This window comes from Eleginops maclovinus, chromosome 1, assembly GCF_036324505.1.
Source record: "Eleginops maclovinus isolate JMC-PN-2008 ecotype Puerto Natales chromosome 1, JC_Emac_rtc_rv5, whole genome shotgun sequence".
Lineage (NCBI taxonomy): Eukaryota > Metazoa > Chordata > Actinopteri > Perciformes > Eleginopidae > Eleginops > Eleginops maclovinus.
In genome coordinates, this window is record NC_086349.1 from 16,764,247 (window position 1) to 16,785,659 (window position 21,413).

A 21,413-nucleotide genomic window follows, 5' to 3' on the forward strand; every position below is an offset into this window, starting at 1 on the left:
GCAAACATCTTTAATTACTGGGGTGACTTGTCTCCTTCTCTCGCCATACAATTACACATATGGCAGAGGACAGACAAACATTTCTTTACATGCCTTTTCAGTAAGACACAATCTAAAACATGTATACTCAGAAACCACCCACTGAAAACCAATTCCTTTAAGTATGATGTATTCTGCTGACTGCGAGGGCCAAAATTCCTTGCACATGTAAGGACAATTAGGCCTAATTTTGGCCCAAATTGCTTCCTGTAATGATGAGTGGACATAGTTAACTGGCTGTTCTGAACTGCACAACAAGATCTAAAGTATCAGCTCCAAGTTAAGAGAGTGATGGAGAAAAATTATGAATGCTCGCCACCCCCCACCCCCACACACACCTCCATCTCTCCACACACTGTACAGTACAACACACTTACTTCCCTAACAGCACTGATATAATCATTAGAGCCAAAAAAGTTTGGAGACTTCAAAGATGAAAAAGAAAGCTGCCAGCTTTCCCAAGCCTTCTCACTGACCCTCCCACATGAACTAGCCAACCCGGCTTGACTAAAGGAGCCACACACATAGACATTTTATCCACCCACCTTGGCATCCATTAGAGAAACAGAAAAGGGAAAGAAACCGTGCAGAAAAAGACAGGATTGTGTACATTTGCAGAGGATGTCATGACCTCTGTCATATTATATGTATCTGTGCATAAAAGATAGTAAAAACCCTTATTCCAGGAAAACAGCACATTGACCATCATCACTATTAATGCGCAGGTGTTGGCCAAACAGCTTCATTTCTTTTTGAGTGTGTGTGAATGTGCGTACTGACCTCTGTCTGCAGTGTATTGGCCCGTTGCTCCTTGGCGCTGAGAGACTCCTTTAACACCTCGATGTGTTGCTTGCAGTCTGAGTTCTGATTGGTCAGTGTTTCCAGTTTGGTCTGCAGGGCCTGCATCTCTGACTCCTTCCTGTTCAGCTCTTGCTTCAGCTGCTCTATCTGCCAATCACAGAAACAACCACACATTTGTAATGAAAACCTTTTATCATCATTGAGTCAATTGATAAACATGAAGGATCTCATACGGACTCACACACAAATCACATACACACTTTGTGCAAAAACACATGCTCTTAAACATGCTTGATAATTTAAGAGTAGTAGGAGCCAACTTCAATTTATGTTTAATAATTATACTACAGTAAGTCTTGTTTTTGTCAGGCTGTGACACATTTCGCTGAAACTTTATTTCTTTTTCATCCATTTATTTATATTTATATATGCCAATTTTGTCATTATGAATAGTTCGGAGAGATTATACATTAAAATATTGAATTATTACACAAGCCCTACAGCAACACTCCTCACTCAAGATATCCCATGTCTACTGGTTGCACAATGGACGCACCAATGCAAACGGCCAAAGGGTGATAATGCATGCAGCCAGATAGAGTTATAGAGAGCAATATTACGCTCACATAGTTGACAGATTACTGATTTTTTTAAGGAAGGCTACACAGAAGAGGCCAACAAACCACAAAGGAAATCAAATGCATTAACAGAGGGAGGTTTCTGTGCTGAGGCTAGCTATGTGCAAAAGATTGTCATCTCTCTGCTGGTGCCAAAAATGCTCGAAGCTGATTCAAGGAAAGATTTCTCTAATTGTGTGAGAAGGGTTCGCCTCATAACAGGGGAATTCTGACTGGACCAGCGCTTGGCCAATCAACCCTCACTCAGAAATAAAGAACCCCGAGAGAGAAGAGAGAAGGGGGACTAACTAATAGGAAAAGAGAGCCAAAGGTTGAGGTAGAGAAAAAAATGACTCTGTGAGGTGAAAGGGAGAGAGGATAGTTCGACAGGGAAAGAAATGTTAGTAGGAAGTATGTGTAAGGAGAAGAGTAAAAAATATATGATAATGTGATAGGGCATTCAAAATAAAATAAGGAATATTATTAGGTTGAATAAAATAAATAATGAGAGAGGAGCGATGCTAATGAAAGGAGTACTTCTGCTTGTTCAGTGATCCAGGGCTGTTGAGGGGGGAGGTGGAAGGTAGAAGCTGTTCTGATGGAAGACACACATGGGGACAAGGCCTTCTCCTAAAGAGACACAAAGACAAGAAGACAGCAAGCCACTAAACTCCAGCCCACAGCAAGCTGGGAAACTGACCAGGTTTTATGTGTGCTCCTCCAAACTCCTCCGCACTTTGCACTCCTCAACCACACCACTGAGGCTTCAGAATGTTTTATTTGTCAAGTACAGTTAGAAATGATTATGTGGATAAATAAATTCACCTCTGCTCTAATTCCCAATTATCCTACTTTAACAAATATTCATGTTCTCAGCAGCCACTTTCTAGTGTTTTTAGCATATCAAAGCCCACAGAGGAAACCAGAGAGGACAAGGACGCTGTCCCCTCTGGTTTCTCTTATCACAGTCTCACCTCAACACCAGTCGCCACCACTGCTGAAAGACCACGACCCTAAACACTTCAAGGATATAGAATGAATCTGTGTGCCTGGGCATTTCCATGCATGCACGTGGTGTCTCTCTGTGTGACACAGAAAGATGAGACATGGGAGAGCGAGCCAGGGCCATCACTGTGTAGAGAGAGCTGTTTCCTCTGTCGTTGTAGACTCACATTCATCTGTCAGGGCCCCATTCATAAAAACATCTCTTTTATGATTGCATCAGGAACTTCCCTGATGCAATGACAAATGGGCTCTACAAAAAGTAGCATTAATGACAAAAGAGAAACATTTTCACATGGCGCGCTACATGGGCCTTAACGAAACTTGAAATGTTAAATATGGCTCTTGTAGATAAAGCATGTGTATGTACCTATTCCAAATGAGCATGTCAGTCTGGGAACTGCTGTTTCCCAATGAATAAACCAGTATATAGCCTGGAGTAGAGAAATATTAGTCAGTCCTTCCTGCCAGCTGAGAATAGGACAGTAAATAGATACTGTGCACTGTAAGCTGATAGGGCCTGAGTTCCCTCCCTCAGGACAGTCAGCCGTCACAGATAGGAGAGCAGCACAATGCTTGGTGATCACACAGGTAAAGCACACAAGCATTTCTTGGGACATAAGAAAATCAACAAGAAACCTCACTCTAAATATAAAATAACAGATACATTTACAAGCGTAGGAGTTCTTGTTATTCATGCAACACAGGAGGCTCTGGATACAGCAGCCAAAAGACACATCATTATGTAACATGCACTTGGCAAGATTTCACCTCACACTTGGTGACATGCAACAAAGCAGTTATATGTTTGGAGGCAGACATGAATCACTCAGGTTATGCAGTGCAAAGTCGTCTCAGGTGGCATGCAGAGACATTCTACCTTAGTCTTCATGAATTTAGAATGGCTCTTGTAGACCTCCACCTGCTTGAGCTCGTCATGTCTCTCATCCGGGTGCAGCAGGCCGCTGGTCTTTAACATCTGGACCTCATCCTCTAAGTCCCTGATGTTCCTTTCCAGGGAGGAGATCTTGGTGTCCTGCACCAGCAACAGTAGGCAGGCAAAGAGTCAGCAAAGATCCTGACTTTGGATTTAAAGCTTTGGTCTTTAATACGAGCAAACCAGTCTCACATATGATTGATCTATCTATCAATGTATCACTCTAAAATGTCATGCACAAAAGTTTAAATAGAGTGAGAGAGCAGATTACTACAAAAAACTGTCATCATAGAGAGGGAATGGGCGTACTGTCATTTAAAAATAACGATAAAGGCGCAGATAGTCTCTTTTGAAAGACATTGATAGTGTTACAATTATTTGTTTACATAAGTATTGACAGAAAACGCTGAACAGAATGTTAACAGGACTTAAGGGAGATTTTAAAACCCCTGGCTCCTTTACATCTATACACAGCTGGCCATTCTGCATGAAGTAAATGAATTTCAGACAAATATTGTGGCTAAAACAACACTAACTGCAATTCAGGGTAATTTACAGAAGACGTCATAGCGTCCTCTGTCTAGATTATACCCTATTAATATAATGTCAAACGGGAAATATCAAGGCAGACGAATGTGTAGAGACAAGATGTTTCCTTTGCTGTATCTATGAGAGAATGGAAGGGTCTGTCATGGACAGGTCCTGAGGTTGTTTAACAGCGCAGGTTCAGACATACGTTAAATACTAAACCTTGGAAAAGAAGAGAAAGGTAATTGAGTAAATGGAAGCAGATTGCATGATGCCATCAGCACAAACCACAGGCAACATGTAAGCATCTGACCTCTATTACATCTTCTGGCATCAGCCCTGCCTAGCACACAGTGCTGCATGTCCCATCCTCAACACCCAGACACACGTATACAAGGCAAACAAGAATGCAAAAGGTATGTTAAGCACACACACACACACACACACACACACACACACACACACACACACACACACACACACACACACACACACACACACACACACACACACACACACACACACACACACACACACACACAGTGTATGCAAGGACATAGACTTTTAGTGAACTCAGGGAAAAAAGGTCATGGTGGGGGCATTCTGGCCACACAAAGGCTCTGCTATTCATTCATTTCTATTGCTTCATTTTGATTTCTGTATTATAGGTTAATAACTGATTTGTATCTATTTCTCCTCCAGGGCTAAAAAAACATTACCCTGAGGAAGAGAAACAAGGCAAACTCAAAGGTAGTACAGAGTGTAATATCAAAAATAACATTTGGTAGAAAGGGAATACATGTAAAAAAAAAACTGGGACTTAAAACCACTGAAACATGAACTACTGGACATGAGGGTACTGTATTTGAATGCAGAAACAACTATGATATTGATAGGAAACAAAAATTGTAGCCCCTACTCAGTTGACAGAACGATAAAGGGGTGAACACTCATTACTGTACCTGCCAGATTACGTCAGGATCAAAACAGAAAGGGGGGTTGGTGTTCTGTAATTACAAAATGGAAACATCCACTACTTAGAAAAAGTAACAGCACAGACATCGCAGAAGCTGGAACAAACATATACACGGATCAGGGACCTATAGAACTTTCCGAACGCCAACAGATGATCGTGGGAATATATACCTCATTATCAGCATCGGCAAAGTTAGACTGTTCTTCCTCTTCTCCCCCCCACCTTTATATATCTTGTCAACCTGGCAATGTTTATTTTTCTTTTGATTCATTTTTATGCAGTTAATTATGCCTCTCTCGTGCATTAACAACAGCGTGGGCAGACCTGCACATGTGCAGCCTGTTAATGGGCGGACAAATTACAAAGTATGTGTGAAAAATAACTGTGGTTTTGCTATAAAGGAACTACTTTTAGAAGAAGCATTTGCTGGATAAAAACTGTGTGTGTGGGGGTGTGCATGCAGACACATGTGGAGTCAACTGCATTTTTCACAGCTCTAACGACTTCAAAAGGCTGAGATGAGAGTGAAAGCTTCCATATGTGACATTTGAAACAAATTGAATAAGTGCTCAACTCTGCATGGGCCAAAAATGGCCTTTACATGGGCATGGCCGCCATATGGACACGGGGCAAAAATAAGACAATGTTCTTTAGATTGTTTGTGCATGTATGTTTGTGCCTGCACTAACAATGTGAGTCAGCTCCTCTACCACTGCTCACATTACAGCAGAGCCCCTCAATAATTAAAGCTTTGTCGGTATGGTGCTGATACGGGACTATCTCAGACCACATGCTGCAACTGAAAAGCAAACGACACTGCAACATCAGACTTAAATTCTTATCACAACACCTACCTAAACAGAATAATACTTAAATTGTTGCCTGCTCTCATTAATTCCCAAAACCGCTGTGAGTCCTACCTTCATATCAATAACAGTCTGCAGAGCTCTGGTTTTGGCCGGATCAGCCTGGAGCTGGTTCCTGCGATGGAGTTCCTGAGGAGGAACTCTATAAAAATAAGCTTGGCGGTTCATCATCTTTAGCACTTTATAACACCCACAGCTTCACAGCCACTTATAAAGATAGACTGACCAATTCAAACCTCTATCCTTCTTTTAAAAAACTGTTATCTTCTACTGTAAATCCTTAAAAAATGATTGTAAAGAAAAAAAAACGTCCTTTAAGATGGTCCTTGTTTAATGCTCTCCCGAGGACTTGCCTCCGTCTTTAATAGCGGGTGCTGATATGTTCTCAGCTCTCTCTGCTTCTTTCTCTTTTCATCATCGGGAATGACACACTCAGCTATAGGTCATATGAGTCCGTCTCTATCACTCTTTCAGTCTCTGTCTTATCTATCACTTGGTATCTCTGTCTCTCTCGCAGATGTCTCTGGCAACCTACAGCTCTTGCTTAGCAACACTTTCTACCATCACGCGTGCTACACTTTTTCCATCAATAATTAATGGTAACTCTGACCTACAACTATGCCCACACACAAGCACACACACACACACACACACACACACACACACACACACACACACACACACACACACACACACACACACACACACACACACACACACACACACACACACACACACACACACACACACACACAAATACTGACACAGAGCAGGTTAGATGTACTTGTTGAGTTTGGTCCATTCGGATAATAACAAAGGCTTTGAGATAAATAAAAAACACTTTAAATTATAAAACTATAAAACCTGGAGTGACCATTTCATGGTTGTGTTATGTCGATGTACTTTATTGTAAATCTGCTATTAAAAGACTATCACTATAATGGAATCAAAGACAAATCTTCCTTGACAAAAGACTCTAAAAGGACCCTAAATCTTAATCAGCATCTATCAAAAAGAGGCACAGCAAAACATTAGGAAAGTCTCAAAGGCATTTTGGCCAGTTGCTTTAGTTAATATCCTCTATTCAACACAACACAAATATTATTGCTGATGCATGACTACCTTGCACCCAACTGTAAGCTCCCAGTAGTGTCCAAGCTCAAGATATCTGCTATAACAGCAGCCAACCCACATCTGTGCAGTATACGTATAGTCTATGTGTGTAGACAGAGCAAAGCTACCAAACATTCACTTTATGGCTGTGTTGAATTGTTGAACTGACTAAACTGCACATTCTTTACTTTCTTTTCAACTCTATTTTCCCAAGGAGTAATAAAGAGCAATTTTTTCTTTGTTAAAAACACCAAGTTCACACCAACAAATGTTGAAACACAAAGCTCTCCAGCTCCTCTACTGGCTGATCTGCTTGCCACTAAACATCTCCATCGGAGCAGTTGTGGGTCAGGGGCACCTCAGTTGTGGTCGTGAGGGAGTCGCCCTTGCTCAAAGGGCCCTAAATGGTGGCAAGCACTGCTCTTTGAATTCCCATCCAGATACTGAACCACGGGCATGTGACCCCCAGGTAAGTCAAATCTTTAGGCCCACCACTTAAAGCTTCAGAGAGGATTCCCTGTAGGTCTATTCCATTGGATTGTACACTGCTAAAAGATGGGGGAAAAAATAAGTTCACAGACAGTGGGTCAGAGCATTTGTCAAATAAATGCTCTGTAAGAGACACAAGCTGGTGCTCCCTGGATGAACTTTAGCCAGCTGTATAAAAACATGGACACATGGAATACCAATTGAGCAACATAAGATCATAAAAACAGATCACGCACTCACATATTGGCTTATTCAAAATGTAATGTGTGTTAACAATATATAACGCAGCACCTCGTTGAAAACTATTTAAAGTGGTACTGAATAAATTAAAGTACTGATTCTGTCACCAATGGGACGGATACATAAATCAAAGTTACAGACTGATTAAATGGAAGAGAAACTACAATACTATCATGGCCAAATTTGAAAAAGAAACAAACAGACAATCAATGGGTAAAGAAAAGCCACCAAATCAGACAGGAACCACAAAAGAGGGGATATCTATATTAAGGCAGTCAGAAGCCATGGTTTCCCATTGCTATCATTCTTGCCAGTTCTCCCAGTAAGTTGTAATGACAAGGGCCTTATCCTCTTGTCCATGTCTGTTGTGGATAAGGAGGGATTAGTTCTGTCAGAGCATGCCTCCCACAGACTGGTATGCCCCCTGCTGCCACAATCCTAATCTCCTATTGACCATATGTGTGATGTTGTGTCACTGTGAGTGTGTGTACGTCATTATTTCTTTTCTTCTTTAGTATTTATCTATCCCCTGGAGCGAGTGTGTGTACTAACCCCTTATCAACAACGGTTGGAGTACAGTTAAGAGTACAATGGGGGAAATTAAGTCATGCAAGAGAGCATGTCATCAAAGACTGTCTTCTCTGCTCCACATGTGTCAGAGGACCGAGCATATGGAATGAATAGGATCAAACGTAACACTATAGCAATAAGTGCCGGCATCCTGAATGAAGGATACGGTCAAAAGGTTCAATTCTAGCCTGAAGGCAACGGTGTCATATATGCCATGTGCAGACTAGTACATGCACAGATTCTACACACACACACACACACACACACACCCATAACGTATATTCATCAATCACATTCCCATCCTTTCTCCATCAGTGTGCGAAAAAGAAAACACATTTGCTTGCCACCAATGTGAAAGTGGGTTTTCCTATCAGCTCAATGTCTTAAAAGAGCAGTGTGAAAAGACAAAGGGGAAAATCTGACGGAAAGCTTTCAAGAGAAATAGGGAGGGGGCGAGGAGAAGTGTGAAGGGTGTAATTCTGTCACGATAAACTTTTCCGCTCAAACATTCTGTAGGATCAACAGAGCGTGGGGAGTGTGTGGTGCCCAGTGTGCGGTGGGCAAAGGGAGCTTTTTGTGTGTTTGTGTGAAGGTTTGCTGACAGCTTTTACAGTTGTCTTCTTCATGTTCATTGAGACGAACAAGCCCTAAAAAGCCCTGCCTGGGACAGACTTTTCACTAATTAACCTAACCACAAATGATAGCATATCAGCCCGGGGAAAAGGAAAGAGAGAGTGGGAAATGCTGATGAACAGACAAACATACACGGGATGAAGGAAGATCAGTAGAAGAGAGCTGATACACGATGGCATGTGAAAGTGAAAAAAGAGGAAAGAGATTACAATAAAGGGGGATTTGCTGACATGAACTTCCACGTCTGAACATTTAAAAAAGGCACATTTTTTAAGATTCATCAATGTCTGAGAGAGGACGCATGGGCAAACAAAGAGGGCTTGCCAAAAAAAGCCAGTAGCTTGTGAGGCCAGACGAGGAGCCAAAGGTGCTTTGCGCTCTTAACACTAGAGCAATGCAACATACTCAGTCGTACTCATCCAAGGAATATTTGGAATCTGCGGTATGATATGTATGTAAGTTTATAGGCCATCAGCAAGTAAAATATCTCACAGTGGGAATGTGCATGTGTGTGTGCTGTGCACACCCTTGGCAGCAAGTCAAGGCTGGGCAGGAACAGACCAGTGGTGTGGCTGTTATTACTGGGTCTACTGGGACGTGGTGGCTGGGGAGAGCCGATTAGGCCGAGATTTATGCCCCTCAGCGTGTGTGTATGTGTGTACCATCACACATACCATAGGCTCACAGTTAGTGCATGTAACCAGCACATAACTTTAATTCTAACAGAACACTGCCACCTTGTGGACATTGCTGGAACTGTATGAATGTTTCAGATAAGCAAATTGGATTCCATATTGTTCTAACAAATAATATTGATTTTCAACATTGTGATTATTTTATCTCGAAAGCCATAGGCATACATGTGTCCAAGGGATTCTATGTTGTGTCTGTGCCACTAGAACATTCTGAAGTTGGGGGACGAACAGACAGAGCAGGAAACACAAGTGATATAGCACCACTACACACACTATCCTCTGACAACACAAATCAACAGGTAAAGCATGGATGGTGTGAGCTATCCATACAAACTGCATACAATACACACATAACTACAGACAGTTGGTTAGAGTAGCTTGACATCTGGCCATGGTCGTAAAACCAAAAGAGAGAGGGGGAAATAAAAAGTTGACCCTTGCTCAATTCTCTGTTTTGCATTATACAAATATAGGGTCGAACATGTTTTCACCCATCTCCTACCCAAATCAGCCCCTACAGAAAAAGATACCAACACAAAATGAAGGTGATCATTTCTCATCAATCCAGCAAAGGATACCTAGAAAGCCTCCGTGTCAACCCTTAGCTAGGTAGGAAGGATAAATAAAAGCAGAACTAAAAATGGAGGCATTTATTATCCCAGCTCAAGCTAAACAAGCTGGGTCATTTAGAGGAGAGTAATGGGCGCGGTAATGAAAGGCAGTTGGGCTGGTTTCCTTTGGAGCTAATCAAAAGAGCTAAGAGCAGTGCCCCCTAATAGAGGCAATAGCTGCGCTAACATCCCCGGCTTGACTTCACAAACCATGACAAGTGCAAGTGTTAGGCCAAATGATGTTTATATGTCAGAGTAGTACTCTGACATATAAACAAACGCTAGGCCTTCACACGAAGTACACAGTTTCTTACGGTTGAGGGAGTGCATATAGATCCTCTTATTAATCTGTATTCGGCCCAAACATTTAACACTGACATTCCACATGGACCTGCAAACCTATCAAACTGTCAGACAATGTGATTATTCCTCACCACAATGTTGAGAAACTAAATCCAGAAATCCCCCAGATTTGAGAGTTTTCAGGCAGATTTGTTGAATGTTCAAGTGCGTGACAAATCAATGTGTAATACAAGCTTTACATTTTTGACCTACTTTAGCAACTTATTTTCTTAGATTGTTTATGTTCGCACCACCAGACACCAAATCAGATTCCCTGTATGGGTTAACGTACCTGGCAATCGACTCAGATTCTGATTTGTTACCAGGAACTGTTTTGATTTATAATGTATTTGTTGCTCATAAAACAATGTGTCAGTTAAGCTGGGCAGTGCATTATTTATCCATTTACACTACATTACTGTTTATCTTTAATACATTTTTCCTTTATCTTCATTACATTATTTTGTGAGTAGCCAGGGAGGATTACTGTTTAACATTCCACTCGTATGAAATGGACCGCGCAAAGTGTTAAACATTGTTAACTCTCCTTCTGATGGCAAATTAACACAATAAAAAATACAACTCACATTTCAAAAAGTCTAGTAGTATCTACAAATCAGTTTGTTTCAATCTGAAGCAGCCTTTTACGACTTCATAATAAGTTCAACACTCTTGTAACTCACACACACACACACACACACACACACACACACACACACACACACACACACACACACAAGACACACACACACACACACATACAAACACACACACACACACACACACACGCACACACGCAAATATGCACATAAATATATGCTTATACACACACACAGACATCACCCCATCTTAACCTCAGAGGAGAGCAGGCCAGAAGGCGACGAAGGAAAAAAATGAAAGAACAACAATCACCTCTCTTTTCAATCAGGGCGGTCGGTGTGTTTTAGCTCATTAATCATACATTAATATTCAGACAAACATAGCATGTTTTTCTACCTTACAAAAACACTCTTTTCTCCCATCTCTCCCCCTCAACTCTCAGACCCACTCACCCCCTCCTCCTCCATCGCACCCACGGTGTGTTAAGCTGTCAAGCAGTTAAAAATAGCACAGCACACAGAGTGTGTGTGAACAGGTACTCACCTCTTACACACACAGCATGGTTAGGTCCTTTACACACGGACACACTCAAACACACAAGTACACACATGCAAACCGGTGGATGCACTAGCATAGGCTGAAACACCCACGCTGCCCTCTGACAAAATCATCACACCGACCAAACACCCGGCACGGGTGGATATCCCATCAGCCACCTGCAGCACAGGGAGGGAGTGTCCTCGCCAGAAACGATAAGCCGACAGGCCCCAGATGTGCACGCATGCTCACATTACATACTCACACAAACACACACAATCATTCAGACTGGGCTTGGCAGACAAACAACATACGCAGAAAAACAAGAACATCATGAAGCAAACAATAGCAGAGTCATGCCCACACATACAACACACACATAAACACACACACACACTGAAAGAGGGGTAGAGAAATTAAAGGCTAAGAAGATTTAGGAGTTAAAAATAAACAAGGCAGTAGTGAGGAGCACAGAGCGGCCTACTGTGAGCCCTCCTGTCAAAGGATACAAAACACCTGTGCTGCACCACCGTCAGGGCTGTGGCTTTTAAATAAATTCAAGTCTTTGAGGAAACCAGAACATTAAAACAATGTTTCCTCCAAACAACCAGTCGAGTTGCAATTTACATCAATGTCAAAATTGTATCCTATAAGACATAAATGTCTTATAGGATACAATTTTAAACGTTATTTAATCATGTTTTAATTCCATTGCATGACAAGCTTACTGCATGCCTAATGCTGTAGGAAAAATACCAAATGCTATACACAATGGACAGACGAGTGGAAATTGAGCAACTGCCATATGAGCATGAGGAAGAACCCCACCCACACACACACACACACACACACACACACACACACACACACACACACACACACACACACACACACACACACACACACACACACACACACACACACACACACACACACACACACACACACACACACACACACACACACACACAAAAACAAACCCGAGTCAGATTGTAAAACTGCATGGCTGAACCCAGGCTTAGAGCGCTCCGTATGTTAATCTGGCCGATTGATAAGACCTGCTGAGCTGCTTTCTGCTTCCCCTCTCTACATAATACAGACACTTTCATGGGTACTCACACACAAACACATATTCAAACAAAATGCATGAATGTAATTTGCACTGCCAATTACCAATATTCATTTATCTCATTAACGGATAAGCAAATTAATAAACGCATAAAACAAATAAGTCATATAAGTATATCATTTGATTATTAATTGTGTCATAAAAATATGTTTCTTTTAAATAAAATAGTATTCTAATGTTTTAATGTTCAACCTAACATGCCTAAACATGAGGAAAGTGAAAAACACTATAAACATTTCCTCAACCATTCTGTCTTATTCATAGCAATTGTTTCAAATTTTCATCACAGATGAAACCTGATAGTGTATTAGAAATGTGCAATACCAGAAAGTTCCCATTACTTTATGAAAGTGAAGGATCAATTACAAATATTGATCAGCCCCACTTTTAAATATATTTGATACACAAAAAAAAGGATTAAGATACATAACCCTTCCCCCATGCAGCACTCATACCTCTCTCACATGCATGTTCTCCATCTGCGCCTCCGCCTCCTGTGCTGCCATGGTTATGATGCCTGTCCGCTGTCCCCGAACCCAGTGTCCCTGACCTTGGCTTTGACCTTGACCTTGACCCTGAAGCATCTCCAGCAGCTTCTGGATGCTCTCGTCCCGGGCACCCAGAGTCTGTTTCTGAGAGTCGATTCTCATCTCCATCTCTTCCATGGTCTTCCTTAGCAGGAAAAGCTCCTTGGCCTGCCGCTCGTGCTCCGACTGCAGCCGGAAGTAATTATCCTCCGATGAATCCAGCAGAGGGGATGAGGACAGGCCGTCACACCCAGGCACCTGGCAGGGGCTACACGGTCGGAGTGAACTAGAGGAGGGCGCTGCCACCGGACCCTGGCTAGGAGTGTAGAAGGACTGATTTGGGCTGTTTCTTGGCCCAGGGCGGAGGGTGTTGGCAGGGCTGATTTTCTGTGCAGCTACAGCAGTGTTACAGCCAAAACCAGGGCTGTGAAGGATGACGTCAGCTTCCTGTTGCCTTGGATTGTAGGTGTTCGACGGGCTAACTCTTGGGCTGTTCCTTGGCGCAGGATTGTGAAGGTTGCTGGAACTTTGTCTGGGGCTATGGCCAGGGCTCAGACCGCCTCTGTGGTCCTGGTCTGTGTGTTCTCGATAAGAGCCAGAGTTGCCCTGCTGCCGCTGTTGCTGCAAGCGACTGTTCATCTCCCTGTGGGCCCTCAGCTCCTCCTGAAGTTCCTGAACTGTCAGCGGAAGCTGCTACAAAGACAGAGAACGTTTAAGCGCCCATTCATTCCAAAGTACACAAAAATACCAAGCAAACAGGCACAAATTAACATTACCAAACACATGACACACACACACACACATACACACACACACACACACACACACACACACACACACACACACACACACACACACACACACACACACACACACACACACACACACACACACACACACACACACACACACACACACATAAAAGATATATGGTGGGGAACATAAAACAGACCTTTTTTCTTCTGATATCCCCAGGCTGCGACATTGAAGCGAGACAAAAAAACATGCAAATGTGTAAAGCCACATTAGAATGCGGAGAGCTAATATTATCTATCCTAAATGTTTAACTATAACTTGGATTACTCTGAGCTGTTGGGTGATGGCTACATGTTTATGCCGCTAGGGGGCGACAATACCCTTCAAACCACAGGGAGGAGAATGACTGTGAGCAAATGACTGAGTAGGATTAGTGGGGGGACTATCATTAAAACAGAAATGCCACCTAGAAATATTTTTAGTAATCAATTGATAAATAAACTGACAAATCAATAATTCATCAAGAATACAATTACAACATTCGCAATCCAGCGGGCAAACTGGTTATTTATGGCTTAATCAAGAGTTTGGTCATTCATAAACAATTGATCTTTGCCTTGAATTACTTTTTAGTGGTTGAGAAACAATATGTGTGCACAATATCAGTTTGTAAAGATGGACTGAAGAGGTTTAGATGCAATGACTGATTGATTTGAAAATACATTTATAAATTGAACAATTTACTAACTAAAGTTGTAATAAGTGAGACGAATGGGGCTTGATCGACTGTTGCCGGGGACAATGCAGTTAACTCAACAATCCCGCTTTAGCTACATTTTGCAGTGCAAAATAAAATATTCCTATTTACATCCACAGCTCACAGCTTTCCTGGCTGGTTAATGGAAATGAATCATGTTTTTGAAACCATGACACAGGGTATTATTGATAGTTGAATGAAAAGGTTAAGAAAAGACTGTAAGGAAGTCAAACCAAAGTAAAAAGAAACACACAGTACCTTATTCTCAACATAGTATGGTAAAGATTAATTTATGCAACCATTAAACTGAAGTTATTTTATTTTCATCTGTATGTAGATATAATAATTGTATTTTCAGATAATCTTACTCCTCTTGTTTGAGTCCAGAAGGTGGGGAACGCCAAGGATGCTGAGTTTAGGTGTGGGAGGTAGGCGAGAGTGAACACGGATAATCAATGCAACAAGCTAGCACTGAATATCAAGTCAGTGGGTGGATGATCCTACACACACACACACACACACACACACACACACACACACACACACACACACACACACACACACACACACACACACACACACACACACACACACACACACACACACACACACACACACACACACACACACACACAACACACGGCCAAGACTGTAGACACAAATACATATGTGCAAGTGTACACATGCATACACAGGCAAACACACAGGCAAAAGTCCACCAAACAAGCAGATGGTTAGGGGACAACTCTGGTCATTGCAGTTGAGAGGAAAGGTGACATTCCTTATGCTAATTATAAAGTTCTCTTGTCAGACTGAACTTTTCCCAGAGTGTCTCAAAGGGCAACACACAGGGAAAAAGGAGAAGAAAAAAAGTGAGAGAGATGGGGTGATAAGGGAGAATGAAGAGACAGCAAATACATGGCAGAATAATATGCCATGTATTTGCATAATATGATCTGTATGATGTATAGCTTCCGTGAAACAGTGAGTAATCTAATGTTTTATAATGATTATTGTTCATTTTCTATAAAAAGCACTACCTACTGTAAGTTTAGGCAAACTGACTTACTTGGTAAAAGCAAAAAAAGAGCTTGATGACAACTCATACGCTACACATCAATATTTGGTGTATTTCACATTTATTTTAGTACGAATCTTACTTTAATTACTCCTGTTATACGTAGATGCTAGATAGCAAATGGTGTGAAATATTGTGCTGTTCATTTGGAAAGGGTTTTAATGACAGTGAAGATGCATACATCTACAAGCTTTATTTGAGGGCAGGAACATGTGTAATCACTTTTGAATTTAATGCTTTTTTATCACATATTTTTTATGGGATTTGTCTAATGGGGAATTTTTTCCTTTTACTCAATGTTGTTAAATGGCTTATATGAGGTTGGTCCCATGAATACATTAAGTAGTGTTTCCCCATTGGAGCCTAAAATATTCTCTACACCTTTGCTTTTATTCTTGTAAGAGTACATAACGGTTACGTGAAGATGAAGAAGAAAATGTTTAGGTTAAAAAAAAGAGAATAGAAGTGAGTGTGGGAGAGACCAATGAGCAAACACTTGAAAAGTAGTACACTCGTTGAAAGGTTCTTTCGCCTGAAGGAGCAGAGACACATCCATCCATCACTGACAAGGCCAAACGCCTGCAGATGCACAGAGGCAGGTAACAGTGACTATACTGATCATTTAAAGGCTTCTAACATGAGAAGCTCAACATATTTAATATCTATAAACCGTTTTGTATACCTAAATGTCAGTTTATTTGGATGTGCATATGGCTTCCTCTTAAACAAAGGTTTGATTTGAAGTAATTGCAGATCATCATGAAATGTAAGCATACAATTGTGCTTGTTAAGGCAGCAATTTGAGAAACTTTTATCAGCTGCAACTCCATGGAAAAGTGTATGCGTGTGGCTGGGTGTGTCAGCGTCCTCACACTTTGTGACAATGTGAGAATTAAAAGCTATAAATACATATGCAGAGGTGGCTCCTTGGTTACGAGAGGGAGGAGTCAGGTGGAAAAGCACGCATAAGATTAAAGTTTTTGCATGCTTGTGAGAGAGGGATGAAAAGAAGATTCAACAAAACCTACACAGGGAGTTGATTGCAAGTGGGGATGAAATATATCTTGCTTCTCAAAAGTAACTATGGGGGGGTCTAAGGACAGAGGGTTTCATATTCTGTACAAACTGTAAAGTCCACTGAGGCAAATGTAAAATGTGTGATATTGGGCTATATAAATAAACTTTGATTGACTGATAACGCTTCTCATTTTCTATCAGACAAACAGTCACACAATAGATTCAAATCACACACAAGACAAAAGAAGAAACAGATGAAAGACGGACAAAGAAGGACTGAATATACAGTCACTATGCAGTGAGACAGACGGATGGATAATGCCTTAGACTGAGTGGGAAGGACCCGGGGGAGAGGTGGCACAAGACAGTATAACAAGACTGGTCACTGTCCCTTGGAGTAGCTGTGAGATTTTTGTAGGATCTGACTAACTCTCGCTGTCACTAGGGCACGTTCCCATGGAAACACAGACAGCACTGAGCCTGGCAAACATCTTTACAAATGAACTGCACAGAATCCTTTCTATGCAACCTTGAAGACTGGAACAAAAGGTATGATGCTCAAGGTACAATGTTAAGAAGAGGTGGGCGTGTCAACACAAAAAGTCTGACTGAGGTGAGTCGGCAAACAGTGTCAGTGTCACTGTTTGGAAATGATGGCATTCTTAAAAAAGACTTGCTGACATCAAAGTAAGTTCTTGAACATTTGAAGGAGGAGGAAGACATAAAGATGAAATTGCTAATGCTTGCTCAAAATCAAATTAAGACACTTTAATTTCTCACCTGTAAATCTTCTTGGTTAGTCCTGTAGTGATCCTTCATAACAAAGCCCCTCGTTCCATCCTCCCGCCTTACCCCCTTGTCTCTTTTCACATCTGGGCTCCAGAAGTTGACATTGTTCATGCTGGGGCCGGTCCTTCCATCCCTCCCAACATCCAGTTCTCTCCTCAGGTTGTCATTCTCCCTCTGCAGCTCCCTCAGCTGACACTGGAGATCAATCGAGGGAACCTCCCCCCGTCCCGTCGGTTCCACTGCCTGTGGTTGTCTCCCAGACTGGCGCCGCAGACTGGAAGTCCTCACAGGATGCAAGGTTTGCTCTCCGTAGGAGTCTGACGGGTGATGGATCCCAGAGGAGGTCATGTTGGGGGTGCTGCCCATGGCTGATGTTCGGTTAGTGTAGGAGGAGCGGCTGGTGCTCCTGCCCAGCGTCATGGTGCCTTTGGGGTACCCACCGGAGAGTTCCAACGAATCTCTCTCACAGGGGTACATGGTGCCTGAAGTGGCATAAGCAGCACTCAAAGACTGGATGTTCTCCATAGACAGGGTTTTCCCGCCTGGAGCTGTTGCCGAACCATGAGTGGCTCCTTTGTCTGCTGTTGTGCCAGGTTTGATCTTTGAACCTGGCTTCGACAAGCTTCCTTGACCTCCAGGTAATTTAGGCGCTGGTGCAGGCCCACCCCCTGACACTGAGCCTGGTTCTAGCCCAGAGCGGGAGCCTGGGGCTGAACTGGCAGCCTGTTTGCCTTTCCCCTGTTTGTTGGATCTTGAAAAGCGTGAATGTGATGTGCCACCATCGGTTTGCCCACTGCTCTTTGGGGCAGCCAACAGTTTGCTCTGAGCGGGCTTGGCTCTAATGTTTATAGGCATTTTTTATATGGCAAAAGTGGACTTGTAAGAAGAAATTGCTATGGTTGAGGATAATTGCATCTCCCTCTATGGAACCAGCTGGATTAACAAGGTTTAAAAGAAAGGCCCCCCCTCGGCCTCTCAGTGTTCACCTGTCCATGCCTGATTGTTTAGGGCTTGAGGCTGAGTCTTATTTACACCTATTAGAAGAAAGTGGCAGAGATTGTTGGTTAAAGGGGTCCCAGACACATAGGTCAGAGGTCTCGTGGTTTCAGCTACAGTGCAGAACATCATGGATTCTAGACAAGAAAAAGAGGGACACATTAATAAAATGACCAATCATAACACATATCAAAAGTAGTATCACTAAATGATTCTCAAGGCAGGTTACTGTTTTTTATATATTGCCAAAAAAAGCCCAAATTTCCTACTGTATGTAATTCAAACATGTTTTTTTATCTTTAAACCTTCAGAACATACACACAGCTCTTTCTAGTTCATCTTCTACTCAGGACTGTGTTGGTGTATAGACTGTAATTGGTTAAAAAGTGGTCAAGTAAAATCTTGCATTTAACAAAACACGTATGTGAGAGTCCTGAACAAATACTTAAAGTGAATGTTGCACACCTATACAAAATAGTTGTTTAAATAAAAACGTTTTGAAATAATTAGCATTATTTTACAAATAATAACATTAAGTTAAAAAGCCCACAACTCTGACCAAAAATGCCAAAGCCCATGACTCATGGTTAAAAAAAAGAAATCAAATAAAGAGTACCATAATGTGTTACATTGAATAATCCAGTTACAGACAGACTATTGGTACATTACATTCTTGATCTAATGCCATGGTTTCCATCCCTGCTTCTGGGAACCCACAGTCCTGGTTTGTTCATCTCTCCCTGCTCATGTGAGGCCAATCAATAAAATTGACTACAAATCGCTGCCACCACTAATCACATATGCAAAAGGTGGGCAAAATTCTGGGTTAGGGTTTACATTCAAGACCATGAGTCCATAGGAGCAGGGTAACATGTATCTTACTCTTACTATGCACCCTGTACTCCTCTCCAATGGGAGTGATTCGGAGGACAGGAACACAATGTCTGTTTAATCAACAGACTATAGATTCATGTAAACGACACCTTGCACAGCCACATTCCCACAGTAGTTGGTGAATGGAAAAATCAGGAATAGGGACCAGCTTGAACATTTCAGCACCAAGGACAGCACTCAATACATCTTCATTCTGCCTGCTCAGATGTCAAGAAAACAGGGACACAAAAGTGTCATTGGCAATGGGCAGTGCAGACTGCAAAGGAAAAATGTAAGAGCGGTCTTCATTATCTGCCATTCCTTTTGTCAACTTGCAAAGCTCATTGACAGTCTTTATCAAGATATACCGGTTCTTTGGGATGTGATTAGAACTTGACAAAGGGAGGCAAATTAAAGACAGGCTAAATCAAAGTATATAATAACAATGGGCATTTTAGAATGCAATCAGCATACAGATTATTAGATTATGTGCTAGAATCATACACAATGTTGGGTTATTTGAGGCACAAAAGAACATGAAATACAACAAATAGGTCAAAAAATTCCCAGGAAATCAAAGTAAGCACAACGCAGACCATGATGGACCAGATATTGGGGACTGCCTGCAAAACAGAGGCAAATCCAAATCATAATCCCTCCTCTAATCCAAGAGGATTGGGTGCTTTGCGTCTCTGCACAGGATACAATTGAGCGATTGGTTAAATCTGCTTGTCAGTCATACCATAGCTGTCAATCCGTTATCCATCATTGTTTGAGACAATGAATTTAGGCCTTTTATAAAAATGTTGTACAGCAGTTGTTACTAAATATAAACAAATAACAAAGATCAAGATTATTAAATCGTACAAAAATAAACGTTTTAACAACCACACACGGGAACTTTGCACTATTGAAGCTTTGTCTACAGATATCATTTGCATTAAGATGGAGGTCAGCGTTACTGATCAGTTTCGAAGGGCACGCGGCAAGTTTAAGCAGCTGTTTCCATCGTTGTTTGGCGACACTGAACTGGCAAATACGAAAAGGACTGCCAAAAGAAGAAAACGTCTCACTTCGCTTCATGCCTCTGCACTTACTTGTGACTTGGCAGCCAGCTGTTGCTGCGATGAGAAAACTGGAGTCACCATCCAAACTGCAAAAGCATAACTCGGTAGTTTGCATTTTAACAATGTGCCCCTCTCAACTCAAAAAGCGGCAAACCGAAGATACAAAGTAGACTGCACTATCTTTCACGGGTGGTATGAGCACGGTGCATGCAGTTCTGCACAGTCGCCCGAATAACTCCACGACCACGGCATGAAGGATTAGTTTCTTGCTCATATGCACACGGCTACATGACTTCGAGCTAGTACCTTACATAATAATTAATCTGTCACACACATTGAAGCACAGTTTCATTTGTTTAAATAATATTGTCCAATGATGCCACTGAGTCCAAGTGTGCACGCAACGTGTGCTCAATCTTACCGGATAGGCACCTCTCCATCACCGTGAAGTCTTAACCGTATCCTGTCCGACCTCGGCGCAGGCTCCATGATCTCATCGGCTCAGCTCCATCATGACCTGTCCTGCCATCGGGTCCGCGTGGGCGCGCTCTCCCAAGCTGGCGCGTGCGCGACCTACGCGGAGTAGTGGGGCCGCAAGCAGCAATAAAGGGAGGCTTTTTTTTTTCATACACCTACACGAGCATCAGTTTGGCATTGCACAGCATTTGCAATGTATAACATACACGAACCAAAACCTGTCTTAAATTGAATTGCATTCCATTTTTTGTACAGACAAGGCAATAAATTCCCTGAATTTCCCTGATAATTTGGCACAACCCGGTGTTTGTTGTTAGTTGTACAGACAACAGTTAACTATTTTTAAATTAC

General features: G+C 42.0%; 1 protein-coding gene across 2 annotated transcripts in view; it reads right to left on the reverse strand.

Annotated features, from left to right (window-relative positions):
* Positions 1-21,122, reverse strand: part of LOC134865409 (ERC protein 2-like) — a 145,515-nt gene extending 124,393 nt beyond the window's left edge. For both annotated transcript variants that reach the window (XM_063885025.1, XM_063884941.1), the window contains exons 1-6: positions 21,007-21,122; positions 17,641-18,782; positions 14,205-14,228; positions 13,181-13,945; positions 3,340-3,495; positions 820-987 (exon numbers count right to left, since the gene is read on the reverse strand). In XM_063885025.1, the coding sequence (XP_063741095.1) occupies positions 820-987; positions 3,340-3,495; positions 13,181-13,945; positions 14,205-14,228; positions 17,641-18,504 (1,977 nt within the window). In that variant the 5' untranslated portion in view covers positions 18,505-18,782; positions 21,007-21,122. The remainder of the gene's footprint in view (positions 1-819; positions 988-3,339; positions 3,496-13,180; positions 13,946-14,204; positions 14,229-17,640; positions 18,783-21,006) is intronic.
* Between the last annotated feature and the right edge of the window lie 291 nt (positions 21,123-21,413).